At 37.9% G+C, this 22,201-nt stretch overlaps 1 protein-coding gene across 9 annotated transcripts in view; it reads left to right on the top strand.

Annotated features, from left to right (window-relative positions):
* The window catches only part of TCF12 (transcription factor 12), a 397,584-nt gene extending 377,260 nt beyond the window's left edge, over window positions 1-20,324 (top strand). For 5 of the 9 annotated variants that reach the window (XM_032593633.1, XM_030318099.1, XM_030318101.1 and 2 more), the window contains 5 exons: window positions 293-407; window positions 1,574-1,736; window positions 6,316-6,548; window positions 13,414-13,567; window positions 16,445-18,807. In XM_032593633.1, the coding sequence (XP_032449524.1) occupies window positions 293-407; window positions 1,574-1,736; window positions 6,316-6,548; window positions 13,414-13,556 (654 nt within the window). In that variant the 3' untranslated portion in view covers window positions 13,557-13,567; window positions 16,445-18,807. Of the gene's footprint in view, window positions 1-292; window positions 408-1,573; window positions 1,737-6,315; window positions 6,549-13,413; window positions 13,568-16,444 lie in introns of all 9 variants that reach the window. The other 4 variants (XM_030318100.1, XM_030318103.1, XM_030318106.1 and 1 more) reach the window with 2 other exon arrangements.
* Window positions 20,325-22,201: the final 1,877 nt, after the last annotated feature.

Here is a 22,201-nt window from a genome sequence, read left to right as displayed (position 1 = left end):
TCAGGTCATGATCTCATGGTTCATGGGTTCGAGCCTGCTTTGGATTCTGTGTCTTCCTCTCTCTCTGCCACTACCCCTCCTTGTCTGTCTGTCTGTCTGTCTGTCTCTCTCTCAAAAATAAAAATAAAACATTAAAAATTAAAAAAAGGAAATCCAAAAATGAGAAAACTAGCATCCCCAAAAAGTTGCTAAATTCAAGTAGATATTTTCTCTATTAAACCCATTAAAAGAATTTGAACAATTATTGCCTCTGAACAGTCTTAACTTTTTTTTTTTTTTTTTTTTACTTTAGGTTGGAACTCATCGAGAAGACTCTGTCAGTCTCAATGGCAATCATTCAGTCCTGTCTAGTACAGTCACTGCTTCAAGCTCAGACTTGAACCACAAAACACAAGAAAATTACAGAGGTAACTGTATTGTTGGCTTTCAGCAGTAATGTATACAGAGATAAATAACACTTGGAACACTATCGTCTTTTTTACAAGCAGATTGACATCTGTGAATCAAAAGTCATCTTAGGTGGGGGAATTCCAAACAGTAGTGCTACTGAATGCAGAGGATAGATATTTAGGGTTCCAATTGCCCCATTTGGCTGGGCCAATTGTAGATAATTCTTGATGGATGGAACCGCGTGCAAACTGTTCAGTACTTACTGGTCGTCTTACATTCTTCTGCTTCTGTCATGTCTCTCTTTCTTATCACTTCCCCTCATGACTAAATCCTCAGGGTCCCAAAAAGCCGTGAGAAATTATTCCAAATACGTTGAGAGCTATAAATGATGGTAGCTATTATTTAAAATATTATAATTCAACTCGAGAAACAGACAATTCTGTTAGAAACAAACTGTCATAAATGTTAAGTACAAATATATAACTTATGTAAATAGATAATTTATATAAATATAAGTACAAATATATAACTAGTGTTAAGACCACCAAAATAAAGTTTTCCCAGGTATATTTAACCATGACACCCATTTTATTGTATTTATCTGAAAAAAATGTTACAACTTACTTCCTTTATTTACCTTAGCATCTTAGAAGTCAGTTTCTAAACTGCATCAAGTTTCTCATCCTAGTTCATTTCTTAAATAGTGCCTTAAAGTAAGTGTCAGAATGAGCATCAAGGTCAGACTTTTTCTTTTAAATACGCGCTTTAGGGGCGCCTGGGTGGCTCAGTCAGTTGGGCGTCCGACTTCGGCTCAGGTCATGATCTCGCAGTCCATGGGTTTGAGCCCCACGTGGGGCCCTGTGCTGACAGCTCAGACCCCAGAGCCTTCTTCAGATTCTGCGTCTCCTCTCTCTGCCCCTCCCCTGACTGGCACTCTGTGTTTGTCTCCGTCTCTCTCAAAAGCAAATAAACATGAAAAAAAAATTTAAATACAGATGATTTAGAAATCATTTTCTCTAAGGTATGTGTATATGTTCTTTCCAACCTGAATAGTGTATTACCCTACATTTTCAGATTTCCATCAGAGTCCTGTAACAAGTAAGGGCATTCATCATCTAGAAAGCTTTCTACTATCTTAGTTCTAATTCTGGACATTTATTTTGTTTCTTTACCTCTTTGTTAGGTGGCTTGCAAAGTCAGTCTGGAACTGTTGTTCCAGCAGAAATCAAGACTGAAAACAAAGAGAAAGATGAAAACCTACATGAACCTCCTTCATCAGATGACATGAAATCAGATGATGAATCCTCCCAAAAAGATATCAAGGTTTCATCTAGAGGCAGAACAAGGTATTTGTTACCATCCAGGTATTACATTGCACTCACTTGCCATGGGTGAAAATACTTGGAAAATTGAAAGGTGCCATGCATTTATTAAGTGTCAGATATGTTCTAAATACTATATTGGGACTTTATATATGTTACCTCATTTAGTGCTCACAACATCCCTAAAAAGGGAGGCATATGATGCTGACTCCAAAATTATGTTTTCCATCATACCACAGTATTTTAGGGACTCCGTATAAAAAAGAATTACATCTCAGGGCACCTGTGTGGCTCAGTTGATTAAGTGTCTGATTCTTGGTTTTGGCTCAGATCATGATCTCATGGTTTGTGGATTCAAGCGCCACCACAGGCTCTGTGCTAATGGTGTAGAGCCTGTTTGGGATTCTCTCTCTTTCTCTCTCAAAATAAATGAATAAACTAAAAAAAAAAAAAATAAAGAGAATTACATCTCTCTCTTCAATTAGAGGACAAAATAATTAAAACAAGTAAAATTATCCATTGTAGACATTTAGGTACATGACATCAATATTTGAATATATTATTTTAAGGCTGTGTATATGAGAAAACTCTATTGTATGATTTAAACTAGAGGGCAGCAAACAATGGCCTCTGGGCCAAATCTGGCTCACTGCCTATTTTTATAAATTTTACTGGATCACTGTCACATACCATTCATTTGCATATTATCTGTGACTGCTTTCCCAATGCAATGGCAGGTTTGGGTAGTTGCAGCAGAGACCAAATGCCCATGAGACTGAAAATATTTACTTTCTGGTTTACAGAGGAAGTTTTGCCAACTCCTGGTTTAAACAATAATTTGAGAAGAGTATAGAAAGGGAAGTGCTCCAGGTGGACTTATGTTGTTGGGGAAGGTTTTCTAGAAACTGGACTTGACGTTGCTTTATAGCATGGATATTGACACATAGTTCATTAGTTTCAAATGAATTCCAAATTCTTCCCTTAGGTTTTTCTTCTACTTCTACATTAAATTTAGATGGTATATTTTTTGGCATATCCTGTTTTTTAGTATCAATGATATGTATTTATCACATAAAGATATTTAAAACATTGTTCTTTGTATTAAATTAGGGTGCAAAGGAGATTGTGTTAAGTATGGTAGATAAAACTAAAAACATTAAATTGAAAATTAATTTAAAAATTAAACCTTAAGATTCTAATACTGTCATTTTAGTAAGCATTGCATTCAGTTGTATAGGGGCAAAAAGAAGTAAAAATTGGGTCACGGAATCCAGAGACCACTCCTTTGAGACATCTTAATTATTTCATGGTTTTGTTATTCAAGTAGAATTTGAATAGAAACAGTTTGCATCTTCTCATTTTATAGGTCAGAGTTTGGCAAACTTTCTGTGGAAAGGGTAGATGATAGCTATTTTAGGCTTTGTGGGCCTTTTGGTGTCTATCACAACTACTCAGCTCTGCCGTTATAATAAAAGCATCCAGACAGTACATAAACAAATGGGCATGACTCTTCCAATAAAATTTTATGTAAGAAAACAAGGAGCCAGATCATGGGCCATAGGTTACTAAACCTATTATAGATCATCAGAAATTGAGAAGGCAGTAAAACAGGTTACTAATAACAGCAACGCTTAGTAATTAATAATAATTAATAGGTTAGGCTTACCTGGGTTTGAATTATGGCTCCATCACATACCTGCCGCATGACCCTGGACAAGTTATTAAAGCTCTCTGAACTTTAGTTTCTTTTTCTCTGAAAAGAGACTTTCTATTGCTGGATTCTTATGGAAATAAACTGAAAAATGATGCATATAAAGCCCTTTACACACTCTGTTGCATGCAGTACATACTCAGTAAAGGTACTGTACTTACTGTTATCATGATAATTTTAGGTATGTGGTGTAGGCTTGCCTCCATGGAATACCAACCTAGGTCCTTGTCATTACACTGCCACTAATTAGCTGTATGATCCTGAGAAAATCTCTGATTTCTCTGGATCTAGCAGTAGTTCTCAGCCCCACTACATAGAATCCTGAAACTTTTTTTTTGTAAGTTTTTTGTTGTTGTTGTTGTTTGTTTATTTTGAGAGAGAGAGAGAGCGCATGTGTGCGTGCACACAGGGCAGGGCCAGAGAGAGAGAGAGAAAATTCCAAGCAGGCTGTGTACTGCCAGCACAAGCCAGATGTGGCTGGATCCCATGAACTGCAAGATCATGACCTGAGCAGAAATCAAGAGTCTGATGCTCAACTGACTGAACCACCCAAGGTGCCCCGGAATCCTAAAACATTTTAGAAACACAGGTTGCCTTGGCACCAACCTAAGCTCACTGTATCAACGTCTTCTGTAGTGGGACCTATGAAACCTTTATTTTTCAAGTGCCCCTGAAGATTGTGATGGTAACCACATTTGGAAACCTTTGGACTCGATGACCTGTAAAGGTTCCTTTGAAGTAAAAGAGCTAGGGATTCCCTATTATCAAAAGAATACTTTTACATAATTTTTGGCAATTAGCTTGTAAAAATCTATTGTGTATTTACCCTTTATTACAGTATTCAAGGTTATTAGAGAAGAGAAAACATCTATTCTTTGCACATTATTTCAAGGTTCTGAGAGACTCTGCTCAGTTGGTCATTTCTGATATAAAATAGAATTTTCTAAAAGTTATTCCAATGCATCCTCAATTTTTTTATCTGATTATTTAGTCCATTTTCACTACAGAAATTTGGAAAATACACAAAAATCGCAAGAAACTTTACTACCAAGATTTAACCACTGTTTACTTTTTAAGGAATATTTCTTTTTCCATAAACACAATTTAAATGGGAACTAAACTGAATATATGTTTTATAATGTCAACTTTTATTTCATATAACAGTGTATTTTTAACATTTTCATTTGTCCCTGAGTTTTCTCAAACATGGTTTTTTTTTCTTTGTTTTTGTTTTTAGCCAGGTTTATTGAAATTTAGTTCACATATAATAAAATACACCAATTTTAAGTGTACAGTTTTTGTCCTTTGACAAATGTATATGGTCTTAATAACTACTACCATATTAATAGAGAATATTACTACCGCCCCAAAAAGTTTCCTTATACCCCTTGGTAATCAGTACCCTTATTCCATCCCCTGGCAGCCATTGATCTGCTTTCCATTGCTGCAGTTTTGTCTTTTCTAGAGGTTCATGTAAATCATACAGTATGTAGTCTTGTGTCTGGCATCTTTTAGTTAGCATAGTCTGAAGCTTAATTTTTAGAGGCTACATAGTAGGTAGTTGTCTGGATGTACTGTGCTTTATTTAACCTGTCTCCTATTATTGGACTGCAATTAGTTGCTAAAGTAAATAATTGTGTGATCAATTTTTACATAAAATCCTATGAACATCTCTAATTATATCCTTAGGATGAATTTCTAAAGTTAGAATTGCTGATCAAGATGTAATAAACATTTTAAAGCTTTGGATATTTTGCCAGTTTGTCCTTCAAAAAAATTGTTCCAGTTTACCCATGTTTTAAAATCATTGCCACTGATGATATTTCTCTGTGAAACAAAAAGTAGTCCTTTTCTGAGATCCTTCTCTCATCCTCTACCTTTAGCTTGTCTTTCTCCTTTTCACCAGGTGCCTGCTAGAAGATATTTAAGAAGATGGGATAGGCAAGTTAGAATGCATTAGTGTACTGGGACAGTGCTTCTCAAACCTTAATGTACATATGAACCAGCCAGGGATCTTGTTAAAATGTAACTTCCAATTTGTAGGCTTGCAGTAGAACTTAAGAGTTTATGGGGCTTGGGGGGGTTTTATTGGGGGAAGGGGGTTAATGTTTGTTTATTTTTGAGAGAGAGAACAAGCGAGCGCAAGCGGATGAGGGGAAGAGAGAGACTGAGACACGGAATCAGAAGCAGGCTCCAGGCTCTGAGCTGTCAGCACAAAGCCCAACATGGGGCTCGAACTCACAAACAGTGAGATCATGACCTGAGCCAAAGTTGGATGTTTAACCCACTGAGCCACCCATGCACCCTTGAGAGTTTGTTTTTAACAAGCTCCCGATAATGCTGATTCTGATGATCACAGTCTGAGTAGCAAGGTGCTAGAATATTACGTAGTCATTCAAATTATGTTTATGAAGAGTGGTGCTGGTATAGAGATGACTTTATGTTATAATGCACAGTGAAAATGCATTTTAAAATTTATGTGGTAGGGGCGCCTGGGTGGTTCATTCGGTTAAGAGTCCGATTCCTGATTTCAGCTTAGGTCATGGTCTCACACTTTCATGGGTTTGAATCCTGCGTAGGGCTCTGCGCTGACAGTGCGAAGCCTGCTTGGAATTCTCTCTCTTCCTCTCTCTCTGTCCCTCCCCCACTCGCTCTCTCTCAAAATAAATAAGCTTTAAAAATATATGTGGCATAATTTCAACTATATAAGTGTGCATAAAATGAAGACTGGAAAGATATACATATAATCATGTTAAGTATAACTGTTATTACTGTTTGGTAAAGTTTGTAGATAAGTTTCATTTCCATCTTTATACTTTATGATTTTATATAATAAGCACATCATATTTTATAGGGAATCTAATAGACATTGTTGTTTACTTTGTTTTCTAGCAGTACTAATGAAGATGAGGATTTGAACCCAGAACAGAAGATAGAAAGGGAGAAGGAAAGGCGGATGGCTAACAATGCCAGAGAACGTTTACGTGTGCGGGATATTAATGAGGCATTCAAAGAGCTTGGTCGAATGTGTCAGCTCCATTTAAAGAGTGAAAAACCCCAAACAAAACTCCTTATTCTTCATCAGGCCGTGGCAGTCATCCTTAGTCTAGAACAGCAAGTCAGAGGTAAGTAGGTTCAGCAGAGATGCATAACTATTCTGCCTTAGGTAGGCAGACATTTCTTTTTCCACTTTCTCTTCTGCTTGGGAAGTTGTCTATGAATTCAACTAGTACTTCTGCCACTGCATCATCTGGATCGCGTTTTCTCTGTAGTTCTTCCACCTCCATCTCACAGTAGTGGTCAATATCTGTATGCTCAATGCTTCCCACAAACCAGTAGAGTGCAATCTTACAAATGTTGCAGGGAATAGCCAGCCTCTGCTCACTGCTCAGCATTAGTGCTTTCTGCCCCTTTGTTCTTGTTCTTACTGAATCTGGTCTTCCACACTGTTAAATTTACCTGCCTAGACCTGCTTCCTTCCCTGCTGCTTCCTGTCTTCCCCATGCTCTGTACTATATTTCTTGCCTGCTTTACCCTGGGCCATTTATTATAATGGCCCTGCTGATTAATAGAATGCTTGATCATGGCCCCTTCTGGCTTTACTTCATATGAATGTCCTTTATACCCAAGTCAAAAAGGTCTCAAGGTTTTTTTGTTGATCCCTGATCAGGAATGCCATGAACTTCTTGGCCTAATATGCCCTGACATGTTTGAGTGTCTCTAAAAGACACATGTATGGTTTATACTGGCTCATCCACTGCTGGCTCAGACAACTGCCCCAACGGTTTCATCTTTCAGGAAATTTGATGGAATCTTGAAGAAGCTTTCAAACTTCATTTTTTGAACAAGTATTTATTGTTCACCTCTTCTGTCCCAGTCACCTATATGCTAGACCCTAGGTTACCGATTAATATGAGCTTCCTGCCCTTGAAAGGTTTTACCATTGAGCTTGATATTTTTCATATACCTATTTGTCTTCTTATCCAGAGTTATGAATGTTTTGTCCTAAGTCTTTTTTACAAAGAATTATAGGTGTGGCGTTGGGTTCTAGACCCTACCTCTAACCTCTCTTCATTAAGAGCAACTCTGTCTTTCTGATGTACTGGATATTTATGTAGGGTTTTATTTAAAGAAAGTTGGAAAAGGAAAAAGAATAGGAGTAGGACAGACACTTGACAGCTAGAATTGTGGATGACCCTCAGCATTGGTCACAGAAAGAATACTATTTCTGAGGAAACCAGAGTTGGAGAACTTGAACGCACTTGCAGAAAAACTTAACCATAGTAATTAACTGATCCATCCACTTCCCTCCAGTATATTTAATAAGAATGATGAGTAGATTATTTCATGCATAACCAATCTACCATTAAAACCAGATACTTGCTCCTAATAAGGCCATTGGAATATGTGTAAAGGGTAAATGTTAATGAAACCTGATTTTCAAAAATGTATGAACTCCCTTGGGATGTTCATAAAGACAGTCTGATTGTTGCCTGCTCATCTGTAGCAGGATCAGTGGTTTCTTGAGCCTTCAATATCTCCTGTCACTTTATCAAAGTTTTTTTGTGTTTGTTTGGTTTGGTTTTAATGTGTCTGACACCTTTTGTCTCACTCTGAAGGCAGTGAAGCACCCGTGTTTAGTGATCCCAGTACATCCATCCCGCTGCTCTGCAGACCCAGGATATTTTCTACCCTGACTCTACCCAGCCATTTACTGTCAAGACCATTCCTACCACCTGGACTGTCTGGACAGCAGTGGTGCCAAAACTTACTCCTGTATAGTACCTTTCCTTCCCACTGTTTATTAGAGCTAGAATACAGAATATTCTTAGCTTTTTGTTTAAGATCAGAGGTTCCTACTCTCAGACCTAAGTCATCAATGAGAAATACCTCTGTGTTTGGAAAAGTTATAAACTCCACCATGCCTGGGGGGATCTTATTCATTCACTTGCAAGATTTGACTTTGTAGTGGTTCCTTACAAGTAGCTAGGACAGGAAAGCTGAGTCTGAAACAAGATGTAACATCTAGGCTCATCCAACTGCGTTATAACTTTCTGGTCACTGTTAATGGGTACTGACTTTCTTCCACAGTTCTGGAAAGCTCTTTATAGGGAACCACTGACTGATTAGAGTTTGAACAGAATTTAAAATACACTGAAATATAGGGGCACTTGGGCGGCTCAGTCGGTTAGCGTCCGACTTCAGCTCAGGTCATGATCTCGCGGTTCGTGGGTTCAGGCCCCATGTCAGGTTCTGTGCTGACAGCCTGGAGCCTGCAGCCTGCTTCAGATTCTGTGTCTCCCTCTCTTTCTGCCCCTCACCTGCTCATGCTCTCTCTCTCTTTCTGCCCCTTCCCTACTCTCTCTCAAAAATAAATAAACATTAAAATACACTGAAATATAACCTCATTAGGGGCTACTTTCCTATTCATAAAAGCCTACCACCTTCCTCCCACTCTTACACTCTGGGCTTCAGAGCCCAGAGCTTTTATTTTACAGCTTTAATGTAAAAGCCTTGGGATCCATGCAAGATCCTTCTTGAAAGGCACTCTGATGTCTGTCTGTCAAACAGGATTTAGAACCCTTCATGCAGCCCATATACCTGCGCTTTGCTATGGCAGCACCTTTAGAGTTTAGTATAGCCACTGTCCTTCTCTGGACTTTATCTCTAGCAGTTGTGAGTTATTTTGGTAACCTGTTTATTTTTGGCAGCCTCTTTATCCCTGCAAGGGTTTCACCCACTGGTCACTGGGCCCAGCAATTTCTAGAAAGGTACACATTTTGTTTACATGACTACTTTGGACATTCTCTGGAGTCTTGTGCTCACCTTCTGCCTTGGGATAGTGCTTCAAGACTGTATCTGGCTATCTACAACCTGTCTTCCCTGGACAAGTGGCTATATATATCAGGAGGGCAATCAGCAGTGTATTCTGGAGAAGAGCAGGAGGAGTGGCTTCCCTTCCAAGCCTCAGATTTTGTCAAAGCATTTTTTTTGCCTTGGTACCTCACATACCAAATTCCATCTGGTCCCTGCCATTGCCAATTTAGGCCTTTCCATTATGACCAGTATAATGTTAACATTACAATTTTGCTGATCAATAGATTTTACATATTACTTTCAAGTTTGTACTTTCAGCTTTACTAATGATTAGATTAATGGTCAGACATTTCCTCCTCAGATTCTTTCACAGGTCTACTCAGTCAGCTTACTTCCCTTCCAGTGATAATTTGCGGACAATAGAACTATTAGGATTTTAGTTTCCTGGTGTCTTAGGACGTTTGAAGATAAGTGAGCAAGGACAATGGTTCCCAAATCTGACTGGTCCCAGAATCACCTGAAGCTTTTCCTTTTCCCAAACAAATTTCCAGACCCTCCCCTCAGGATATTTTAATTTAGTTGAAATGATTTGATAATAGCATATTCATAGTCTTAGCATATTCATTGGTAATACTCCTTACTAAATCTGCACTGAAATGAATAAAAATAAAATTAGTCCACAAGGATAGATGGGAGAGAAGAAAGCATGGCAAATGAGAGAGCAAAATATGTATATATGATGGAAAGTAGACAAAGTAGTGGTAATTGACTTATTTAGAAGGAAGAAATTAAGTGGAGCAGGGAGGGATATACCAACAAGAAGCAGATAATTTTGTTCCACAAAGCTCCTAGCCCCTGAAAGGCTCTATTCTTTGGAAAAGGCAGAAGTCAAGCATTACCTGAAAACAGGAAGATTAACTGCAGGTCTGTCTGCTATGGAAAAGTTGTATCCCTGTGAGTCAAAATATTAACAGAATTCTGGACAAATAATGCTGGGTTACAGGAGATAGTGTAGCAGTGTATTTCTCTGAAGAGAAATAATTTTCAATCTAGAATTCTGTGTGTAGTCAAACCATTAATCAAAGAGTGAAGAACAGAATAAAGATATTTCAGATATGCAAAGGCTTTAAAATTTTACCTCCCATGTGCATGTTCTCAGAAAGCTTCTGGAACCTATGCTGTAGGTAACCAATAAAGACAAAGGCATGGGAGCCAGGAAACAAAGATTCCAGCACAAGTGAGCATCAAAAGGAAATCTCATGACAAGATCTGCTAGGCCTAGAAAATCAAGGTGCCTATTAGTCCACATTGAAAATAGAAGATGGTTAACTGCAGAAGAAAGTTTTCCAGGGAAAGAAGATGGAATTAATAGATGATACGATGGTGTCTTTGAGGTTTTAAGATAAAAAAAAAATGTTGACAGGCATTTGTTAGATCTGTTGGAGCATGGGTATGAGGACAAAATTAGTATTACTAGCAAATGAAAAGTAAGGCAACTATTAACTAGAGGAAAAGCAAAAAGTCATATGAGCAAGGAAACAATGTAAAATTCTTGACTTGTGTGTTTGTCCACATAGTTATTATAAGAAATATTTACTTAATCATAATAATGTAAGAAGTGACTATGGAGTTAGCCAAAATTTGAGCTTTGGGTAGGTTGGCTCTCTTATAATTAATGAAATGTGAGAGAGACCATCACTTCTCAAGCCCTGCAGGTAATGTCTTTCTTCTACTCACCTGTACATCAGGCCTTCTGGCTACTTAATATATTTGCTATGGGCTGCTCTCACATACCAGAAAGTATTAAAAAACACTAGCATTTGCCTTTTTTGGATCAAACTTCACATTTTCTAGAGCTTACTGTAGTATTTTCTTGGTTCTTCCAGCCCTTAGTGTTCTTTGACTAACTGGCTTACAGGATCTTGCCTAACTTGAGTTTTTGCTTCTGGTCCTTTCTAGCTATTCTGATCATGCCTGCTAGATCCTCATGTGACACAAGGTCATAGTTAGCTAACAGCAATGTTTTATTATAAGAGCAATGTGAGCCTTCTTATGAGAAAAATGTGAACCTGTTTCAATTGGAAAACTTTCAGTTCTCGCTTTCTCCTCTTTGGATTTAACATGTTAATTTATGCCCTCTTTTTGGTCTCTTTAGTCATTAGACTGCTGCCTGCCTGGTAAAGGGATGTGACACTTAATAAAAAACAAAAATCTTGGGGTGCCTGAGTGGCTTCGTTTGTTAAGCATCTGGCTTTGGCTCAGTACATGATCTCACTGTTTGTGAGTTCGAGCCCTGCATTGGACTCTGTGCTGACAGCTCAGAGCCTGGATCCTGCTTTATATTCTTTGTTTCCCTCGCTGCCCCTCCCCTGCTTGTGCTCTGTCTCTGTCTCTCAAAAATAAATAAATGTTAAAAAAATTTTTTAAAAACTATTCTTATTAGTTAGAGGTGCACAATTACTTGTTAAGAAAGCAGTTCCTGATATTTTTACATAATGATTAACATGCCTTTTTATTTTACTACTTATCCTAATAAGTGTGTACCTTTCTTTCTTCATTGATCTTCCTCATTTTATAGGCTTCATGTCTTTTCCTAAATGCAGGAGCTGAGAAAGTGAGAACTCTAAGACGAAATTTTATCATTACGTATGAGTAACAGTCAGTAGAGTTAACTAGATTTAGCATAATAAATACTGTTTTCATTATAAACAAGTTTTTTTAAGATTTTTTTTTTTTAACATTTTATATTTCGGTCTTCTCCACACCCAACATGGGGCTCAAACTGACAACCTTGAAATCAAGAGTCGCATAGTCTACCGACTGAACCAGCCAGATGCCCTAAGATTTTTTTTTAAGTTTATTATTTTGAGAGAGAGAGAGAGAAAGTGTGTGAGTGAGAGAGAGAGAGAGAGAGAGCAGGGGAGGGGGCTTATAGAGAGAGGGAGAGAGAATCACAAGCAGGCTCCATGTTGTCAGCCAGAGCCCAACATGCAGCTCAAACTCAGAAACAGTGAGATCATGACCTGAGCTGAAACCAAGAGTCGGACACTTAACCGACTGAACCAACCAGGCACAACCCCCCTTCCAAAGATTACTTTTAAGTGATCTCCACACCCAGTGTGGGGCTCAAAACCATAACCCCAAGATCTAGAGTTACATGTTCCACCATTGAGCCAGCCAGGTGCCCCTTCATTGCAGACTAAGTGATCCTTTTATATTACATTAATTAGGACATTTTTAGTCAGTTTATAAAAATATATAAAACAACTTTTCACTTACACTTTATGTTATTATCAGAAACAAAAAACCAGAAGCTGTTATGAGTTGGATATCTTGTGCTTAAAAGTCATCTAAAGAAAATATAACATGATAAGTAATTCTCACATGGATTTTGATCCAGTAGGTCTCCAGTGCAATGGATTTTCTTTCCTTTTATTTTGCATAGTAAGACCCACTACTTTTAAAAATGCCCACTTCAAAAGTTCCGTCTAGTTGTCTCTGCTATCTTATATACAAAGCAGTAGAGAAGGTTTTTATCACCCTTTTAACCACACCTCTAGCTATAGAAAAAACCAATCATTATATATATATATATATATATATATATATATATATATATATGTAAGCACGAGATATGTACCAGCTACCTCTTTCCCTAGAGGAGTTGGCACATTTTTTATAGAAGATTGGCTGAGGGTATCTATTTCATCATTTTCTGAACTGATAAAAGTCTAGGTAAAGCATAGATGTCTCTCTCCAGGTACATGGAGAATGTCAGCATCTATATCAATCCCATGTACCATGTCTTAGCAGGATAGTGAGGAGACTTTGTAGACTAACATCAGCACTTGCCAAAATGTTTGAAGCAATAAAAGAACTGCCTCTGGAGGTTGATGTAGATGAAATCAAACACTTGAAGACTAAAGCATAAGTAGAAAAGGAGAAAACACCAAATACTAAAAAGCTTAAGCCTGGAGGTTCATGTAATCCGGGCGTTTGTGGGAGCACATCGTTGTTGCCTTTGTGTGATGTTATTCAGTGTGGAAATGAAGTTACAGAGAGGTAATATCCACAGAAAGAAAATAGAAGAGCAATTTGTTCAGTTTAAGACCTAAGAGTCCCTGATTCATAACTAATGACTATAATGATAAAAATTATTTTCCCCTGTTTCAGAGAGGAACCTTAACCCCAAAGCAGCCTGCCTTAAGAGAAGGGAAGAAGAAAAAGTTTCTGCCGTATCGGCAGAGCCGCCAACCACACTGCCAGGAACCCATCCTGGGCTTAGTGAAACTACCAACCCTATGGGTCATATGTAAACATCAGCCAGGTAAGTACGAGTATGAAAAGAAACAAGAATTTACCTGATTCATCTTAAACTGAGTTAGAACCTTTGAACAGAATTCTCTGGTGGCAATGGTAATGCTAAAGGTCACATGTAATTTGAAATCCCAACAGTTTCTTTTCTGTGGTATCACCATACTTAGAAAGCCAGTGTCCTTTAATATCAAATTACTGTTCAGTGTGATAGTATCCTGTGATTTATGAAGAATTTTGGGTTCTCCTGCTCTGGATCATCATGTGTACACTCTCACATGAGTATTATTCTGATCCAAGAAGAAAACAGTGCAGTGACTCATCTGTCAGATACTTTTGCTGCCGCTCATACTCCTCATTTCTCTACTCAAAAATACTTGACTGTGATCATCAACCAGTTTTTTGTTAATCCACCTACCTCTTCTTATCATGAAATCTTTATACACAAAAGAGGCACTGTTTGCTTCCATTTGGAACGACAATGCAAGTTTGTAATATGCATCTTTCTTCCCTTGTAAGGCTATTAATTATACCTTTTGGAATCTAGTGAACATAAAGGTATTACATATGATAGAACCACAGTGCCCTTCTCTGTGGAATTTTACATGTTGAAAAGCTGTTCTTTTATCTTTCTATTCATGGAGTAAACACAATTCGCTTCTGTATGATTTTTTTGTTTAACAAAATGACAAAGGTAATAGAAGTTTTTGCCCAAGTAGTTAATGTGAATCATCTTTTTTCTTAACTATATACAGGTACATGATCTATAATAATCTAAGTTGTAGTTATTATTTAGGTGGCAGAAACTAATATAGATTATAATTAAATATTTGGGACACTAGCACTTTAACTGGCAGCATGGATTAGGAATACATCTGGGAACTTCATTCATATAATCTGCTTGCAGCAGGGTGTAGTTCTTTTCCCAGTTTCATCAACATATTAAAAGCAGTAAGGTAAAGCTGAGTGGATGGGAGGGAGGTGTGGAGCACAAAAAAATATGAAGTGCACTTTCATTTGGTCAGCTTTGCGCCTATCTCATTTTGAGCTGAAAGTGTAGAATTTGATAGCATATTTTGTAAACTACAAACATTACTCAGTTCACCTTGTCCTGAAGAATTTGGTTCCTACCACCTCTACATGTATCCTTCCTGAGATCAAACTAGACCAATACTAAAGATTTCATTCGGGGACAAAAGGAAAAAAAGTTAATGTAATTATTTGTCATTTATAATTATAACACTAGCACACTGGAGAAAACCAAAACCACCTCCCCCACAAAAAATATCCAGCAACCTAATTATGCATATCAAAGAGAGACTTCAAGCAAGAGCTAGTTAGCTTACAGATCCTTAACACAAGCTATGTTTAATATTTTGTGGGAAATGTAGAATATCATGAGAAAATAGACTTTAAAGTTTTAAAATAAAAACACGCCATTGTTCCTCAATGCAAAAGTGACTTTCTAAATTGTCAGTTCATTTTAAAGAAAAGTGATGAAAGGTAATTTGAGATGCTCAGGTCCCAGGTAGCCACCAGGCTGTGAAAAGAGCTGTCAGATTTATCGAGCTGTCAGATTTATCACAAAGCCTGTGTCTCTCTCTAGTTGTACCTGTTTCCTCTTACTCTCCTTTCTCATCCCTCTCCAGCTCTTTCTCCTTCAGGTCTGTCTCCCTACTTCACATCTCTTCCCCTGTTTACTTCCTTTTCTTTTATGACTTTTCTATATCTCCTACTGCTTTCATGTCTCTACCCTTATCTCTAGAATGAGGAAATTCCCACACTTAGGGTAAAATTAAACCTGAGCATTCTTACCTGTCAAAAAGAGATCAAGAATCCTTTAAAAAAAAAAAAAAGTTTCAGGATTATAAGAAATGCAGTAAATGAATTTTGTTCCATAACATTTTATAAGTTAGTGTTTATTATCTTAACATATGTTTTAAAAGTTGCTAATTTCATAAAGGTGGTTATCTGGTTTCACCTGATAACATTCAGTTCTTTATAGAACTGAGTAACAGATTAAAACCAGCAAAAGACTGGCCAGCAGGAAAATGACTGCTAAAACAAAAATGGCTGATAAATGGCCTTGGGGTGACTGACCCTAAAAGCACAGATTTTGCCACCACATAATATAAAGCCAAGTAGCTTTGAATATCTCAGTTATCCATTTCTAAGAGCATAACTCTATTAGGAAACAGTACTGTGGTTAGTTTAATAAAGATGTGAAAGGTGTGATTCTTGGTAAGATTATTGTCATCAAAAATGACTAACATGGAAAATTTCAGTGTTAACAACTATGTGTATTGAGACTATAAGTGTGTAAAAAATTTGTACTAATACTAGTAAAGTTTAATAATTCATTCACTCATTGAACATTTATTGAGGATCTTCTAATGGACTGGGAATAGGGACCAATGTGAAAACAAATACCAAATGGTCCTAACTTCAGAAACTTGCTGCTTAGAGAAGATGTATAAACTATGAACACAGTATGGTGGACTGGATGTATCAGTAAAGGGATGCTTTCACATTGTCTCTCCACTGAGAAATGAACGAGTAGAATCTCAGAGCTCAGGTATTGCCAACTTGAGTGTTGCATACCATTCAAAATAAAAGTTTGCATAATTGCCCCTGCTGTCGTATAATCCTGTATCTTGTGATTGCTGTAATCACGTGATCTCCTTTAAAAATCTTACCACACCATTTCAATTACACCTTAAAAGCAATTCTGAAACTCTTTTATAAGTCATTGAGCAGACTGCTAATTTAGAATAAACCTGGTATAAATGAGAAATATCAATATCGATTTGTTTTTTTCTGGGGAGGTATTTATTTTTAACAGTGATATCCTAATTGGTTCTGTTCTTTCTTTTGGCTCTCCCTGCCACAGTTCCAGAGTTATCAGTAGGCTAGATAGAAGGTGACCTCTCCTCATAAGGACTTGGACAACTCAGATTATCTGAAGACACAAACCTGTTAGGAGGGAGAAGAAAAAACAAAACACTTGAAGCAAGAAACTCAAATGTAATCCTACGATCAAAGCAACTGGTCAACACTTCCATCAGAAGTGAAGATAGGAAGCTCATCAGATAGAACGTCAGCCCATGAAATGTTTGCAGCATGTCATTTTGTTGCAAGCAGTGTGTCGCTTCTGCACAATCAGAGACTGTCTCGTTCTCTCCACTCACCGTGGAAGTTGCCTTGTGCCTAAACTGAATTGACAAATGCATTGTAACTACAAATTTTATTTATTGTTATGGAACTGTAAGGTCTACATATAAAGGGAAAAAGTTAATGTGGAAAGCTGATCTATACTCAGCTGATGCCAGCATTCGTTAAAGCTGTTCACGTGCAGAACAAAGCAGTGACAACCATTGGCCCTTAGCATTCCCGGCATACCTATTAGTGTCTTAAAAAGGAAGGGAAAAGTCTTTTGTTTGCCCTCTCCTATCCTTTTGCCATATGAATAGTGTTTTCCATGAAATAGGAAAATATTACTTGGTATAGCATTTCTCTCACTCTCATTTTTTCATTCATTTTTATTTTCTCTTTGTGGGTGTTATATTTGGTCTCTGAATCTGAATAGTTAATGATCACAATCCAGAATCCTCATGTAGCCCTATGTGCTTTGCATATTTACCTTACAAAAATCAACAGAGACCATCTGTGACCATACCCTAGCTAAGATTTTAAAGGGGGAAATTTTGTCCCCTAGATTTTCCCCAAAATAAACATTGCTTTATTTCTAATAATAACCAAGACTTTTCAAGCTTCTAGGTTTCATAGTAAAGCTTGTAATAGCAAGAGTGTAAATTACAAGGGAAGAATCTACTTAGAAATTGCTTTGTTTTCCAAGCAGTAAGTACTACATATAGTACTTGTAAAGTGTTAGCTGTAAGTAAGCACAAAATGGATTTAAAATACAAAGAAGATTTTCAGGCTGTGATTATGGTGACTGTAACAAAACCCAGTAGTCACCGAGGCAGGTAGTGTGATAAATGAACACAGCACTCTGAGGCTAATTACCTAATGGAATACAAGAGCAATGGTCACCCGTGTTTCCTTATCCTCGCCTTTATTTCTCTGTCACTTGGATGGCTGGTCAATGGGGAGGAATTCAGTGGGTGATTTAATCAACCGCAAACCATCTGCCCCTGTCCCAAGAAGATGAGCCAGATTAGCAGTAAACCAGTGCTTGTCGGTCCATCTTAGCACAGTACATTAAGGCACCCCTCTGTTTCTAATCCTTCAGAGTTGTTTTTTAAGATATCATAATCACTTTGAACTTCCATGAAATCTGTCTTCCACCACAACAGCCCTGGGAGAGAAAAACATGCTAAACAAGGTTGTCTTGGCTTAATAATTCCTTATGGCCAATATCAACAAAGGCAGTCAGCACACAGAAGAAAGGACCCAAATCACTATGTAACTCAAAGATTTCTGTTAATTTGAAAGAACAAAAACAATTAAGACAGGACTTCAGATCCTCCAATCAGGATGATTCCTAACAAATCGGTCTTTTGTGAACTTAGTGGACTTTTTGGTTACTTTAATTTGCATATATTCTCCAATTACATCAGACTCTATCTGTGGCCTTGTTCTTCATTTCAGTGTTAATCAGCTAAACAGAAGTCGTTGCTTATGATGTGTGAGTGAACATACGCCACTGCCTGGCCTTTTTTTCTTCAGAGCTTGTTGTCTTTTTCGCTATATTAGACTTTGCAGTATGCCCAGAAGCTTTCCTTCATAAAATAGAAAGAAAAAAACATTTGGCTTATTTTTCACTGTAGCTAGTCTTTTATACAATAATCTTGTAAGAAAATTTCTTGAATTCTAAATATTACTCTTTCTAGATTTTTGAAATCGAAAAGTTTTCAGTAAAAAGTTTCTTACTTTATTTTATTATATTAGGTAGTAAAAATGTAGGGTTATTTACCATAACCTGTTCATTAATATCAGAAATTTACAATAGCATTTTAAGACCATAGTAGGATTCTAGCATACCGTGTAGTACCTATGGAGTATTGTAAGAGCTAATTGTCCGAGATGAATTGCTTCTCATCTTGTTCTCCAGTTTCCATTGTTGGTTTATTGCAGATTTGTATCCTGTGTCAAATTCAAGGTATTATTGATAAACCTTTTCAACCAGCAGCAAGAAGTTCAAAATTTTTTCTGTCACTGTAACAGAAAACACAATATGTATATAACATTTATGTAGCAATAAATGTGCCATCTTTTTTTTAACATAGTAAACTAGTGAGTTTTTTACATTCCTCTCTCAAAGAATAATGCATTTTGTTCTTTTCTCCATCTCATTCCTTCCACACTGCTTTGCTTTTTTCTCCCCAGCTTTGTTGACACATAATTGACATAGCATTGTGTAAGTTTAAGGTGGACAATATAATGATTTGAGACCTGCATATATTGCAAAATGATTACCACAGTAAAGTTTTAACATATCCATCACCTCACATAATTGCTTTTTCTGTGTGTGTGGTGACAATTTTTCAGGCTGACCGTGCTTTTCATAATCTGCATTATTTACAACATTATCTGGGAGGCCCATCAGGATAGAATCAGGCTTGTGGAGCCAAGTTGGTAATCTACTTTGTAGTTGCCCTGGCTTGTGTATTTCTCCCCTTGCCCTCTCTACTGATTGTGGCCTTTTTAGCCTTTTCCTGGAGGTTGACCAAACTTTGATTAGTAGTTAAAATCTCTTCTGCAGATTGAGAAAAAAGCAAAGATGGAAAAACATACAAATGAGGCTTTTCAAATTAACAATTTTTGAAGTACTTTCACATTTTATATCCCTTTTCTCACAAATGCCTATGTCATAATTAGAAAATGTTATTATTTACTGTTTTCAGATAAAAAGCTCTGCTTTCATCTAGGTTTTCCCACACACCCGCATCCACCCGTCACCACCACAGATATATGTAGAGACTATCCGTGAGGACTTAGTGCCAAGCAAGAACCTGAGATGAACCATGGACAAACATTTTTGGACAAACTTTCCGTATGGCCTGTGTGTAAGATACCTATGATTGTGATCACACTCTCTTGGGATCCTGGCACATTGCTTCTCTCGGTTAATTGTGAAGTCCACTGTTCACCTTGGGAGGCCCAACAGATCATTTTACTAATCGTGGGATATGTGAAAGCAATTAAACATTGTACTTTGGTTTCTCTTTATACAAAATGATAAACTAAAAAGTTGTATCTAAGAAGAAAATATAGAATGTTAGAGCTGAAATGACATCTAGAGACCATCTCATCAATTGCCTCATTAATAGATTTGTAAAAACTGAGGCCCAGAGGGTTGTATGTCTCCAAGAGCACGTAATTAGTAAGAGATCCAGACATTTAAAACTTCTACAAAATCTCCTTGGCTTTATTTTCTCTTCTTTATAGATTTTTAGGCCAATTTTATGCAGTGGCTTTGTTTTTGTTTTCCTCTACTGTATTTTTCTCAGTTGCTTTTCTCTCCTCTGGTTCATATGTTTTTTTCTTTGTGGAAACTCAAAATTTTACATCGTGTGTACATGTGTATGTAGGTGTTTGTGTGCATAAAGATGAAAGAGTATTAGCTTTTGGCATCAAACAGTCCTCAGTTCAAACCCAAGCTCATCTAATTAGCTCCATTTCCTTATCTGAAAAGTGGCGACACATATTCGAATTGTGTAAGTATTGAATGAAACAATGTATGGGAAGCTCTTACCATGGTTCCTGTCACATAATAAGTACTCAATAAATGATAAATATTTTTTAAATAAATAGTAGCTCTCCTTAAAACCAGCTCCCAGGATGATTCCTGTTTAGCCATCCTGTGAGAGGTAAATGGTGGTCAAGTCAACCCCAAGAGATGTTGACCCATCTTTGCAGCAGCCTACTTTCTTTCGGGGGCAATCCAAAAAAACATTTATTTTCACCACCCTCCTAATGGCCACATTTTTTAAGCCATCACATTTCAAAAGAGTGAGCCAGTAGGCTGCCCTGTCACACTGTGTGGGTTGGTAGCTGTGTCAGTTTGGATCCTCCAGAAGCAGATGCCAACATGAAGTTAGAAGGATTTATTGGTGCTAGCACCAGTGGGAAACAACAGGGAAAGGAATCCAGAGTAGTCGGGGATGCAGCTCTGATATCTATAAAAGAAAGTGGAGGGTGGGGAGTGTGGAGAAGGAAGAAGTCTTAGGAAGAGCATCAGGCTGCCTTGTAGCCCTGAAAAAGTCCTGAGCAGTCTAATGGGGTCCATGAAGGTTGCTCGTTGAGGAGTGTTGGGTTGGGCAGAAATGATGTAGTTCTGTCCCTGTTGTGGCCAGTCATTTGGTGGGAGTTACCTGGGGAGGCAGACCTCAGGAACACTGCAGCCAAGGTGCTGCACCTGGAAGCTGACAGCGAATTCCCCCAACAGGTTAGCCCTGTAAGGGAGCTAGAGCTGTCCTGCCACAGCTTGCACAGCATCTCATTGCTGTCTCCTAAAAACTGGCAAAACCCAGAGGCGCCTGGGTGGCTCAGTCGGTTAAACGTCTGACTCTCGGTTTCAGCTCAGGTCATGATCTCACAGTCCATGAGATCGCGCCCCACGTGAGGCTCTGCGCTGGCAGCATGGAGCCTGCTTGGGATTCTTTCTCTCTCTCTCTGCCCCTACCCACTCACACTCACTTGCTCACTCTCAAAAAACAAACTGGCAAAATGCAGAGGATTGCAGAGCAGTCACTGGAACCATAGGCGATCTCAACAGGATAATCAGTATTTGAAAAATTGCCACTCTTAACTCCTGGAAGTCTGTGGTGTTATTGAGATCGATGAATCCCATTCCTCCTCCGTTTTTGTGGTCTGTGATGCAGACCAGTAGTCTGGATCCAAACTTTCTAAGGTTGCTTGTGTCTGGTATCCTGGTGTTCACAGGACATTGAGATAGTCCCTGCCTGCTGGATCAGTGGGTAGTCCAGAGTCACCTGGGTTTGAAGGGCCACAATGTCCTCATCTTTTTGGAGTGGTCCCCTATGAGTTCCCCTGCCCAGGAGCTCTTACCCCTGCACATGGGGCATGTTCATGGGACTAGAAATCACCTTCCTGTCTTCTTTTTCTTTCCTTCTTGAATCATGTATTCCAGAAGGCAACCTGAAAGGGTTTTTCTGTTCCCTTTGGCCCAGACCTCCAGTCTTTTCCCAAAACTGATATGGGATGCTGCTGCAATGCTACCAAGTTTTCCTTTCCCACTCTTGAGGGTCGATGCTCCACTAGACAGGGTCCTGGCTAAAGTATTCGGCCTCTCTGATCCATTTTAACCTTGGGCACTGTAAACACAATGCCCCAGGCCTCCAAGCCCTGAAAACATGTACAACCTGAAAAAATATTACAGAGCTAAAAGATTTAAAAAATTGCAAAAATGAAAATAGTTTTAAAAATAATTATTAAAATTATCTCAAAGTTGCATAGCAAAATAAAATTACTCTTTAATGTGGAACTTGAGCCCTTTTTAATATATTTCATTTTTTTGTTTTGGTTTTTGTGAAGATTTTACTTTTAAGTAATCTCTATACCCAACGTGGGGTTTGAACCCACAACCCCAAGATCAAGAGTCTCATACTCCACCAACTGAGCCAGCCAGGTGCCAGCTGTACATATATATATCAATGTATTT

This window comes from Lynx canadensis, chromosome B3 (assembly GCF_007474595.2).
Source record: "Lynx canadensis isolate LIC74 chromosome B3, mLynCan4.pri.v2, whole genome shotgun sequence".
NCBI lineage: Eukaryota > Metazoa > Chordata > Mammalia > Carnivora > Felidae > Lynx > Lynx canadensis.
This window is presented reverse-complemented; position numbering and strand designations above follow the sequence as displayed.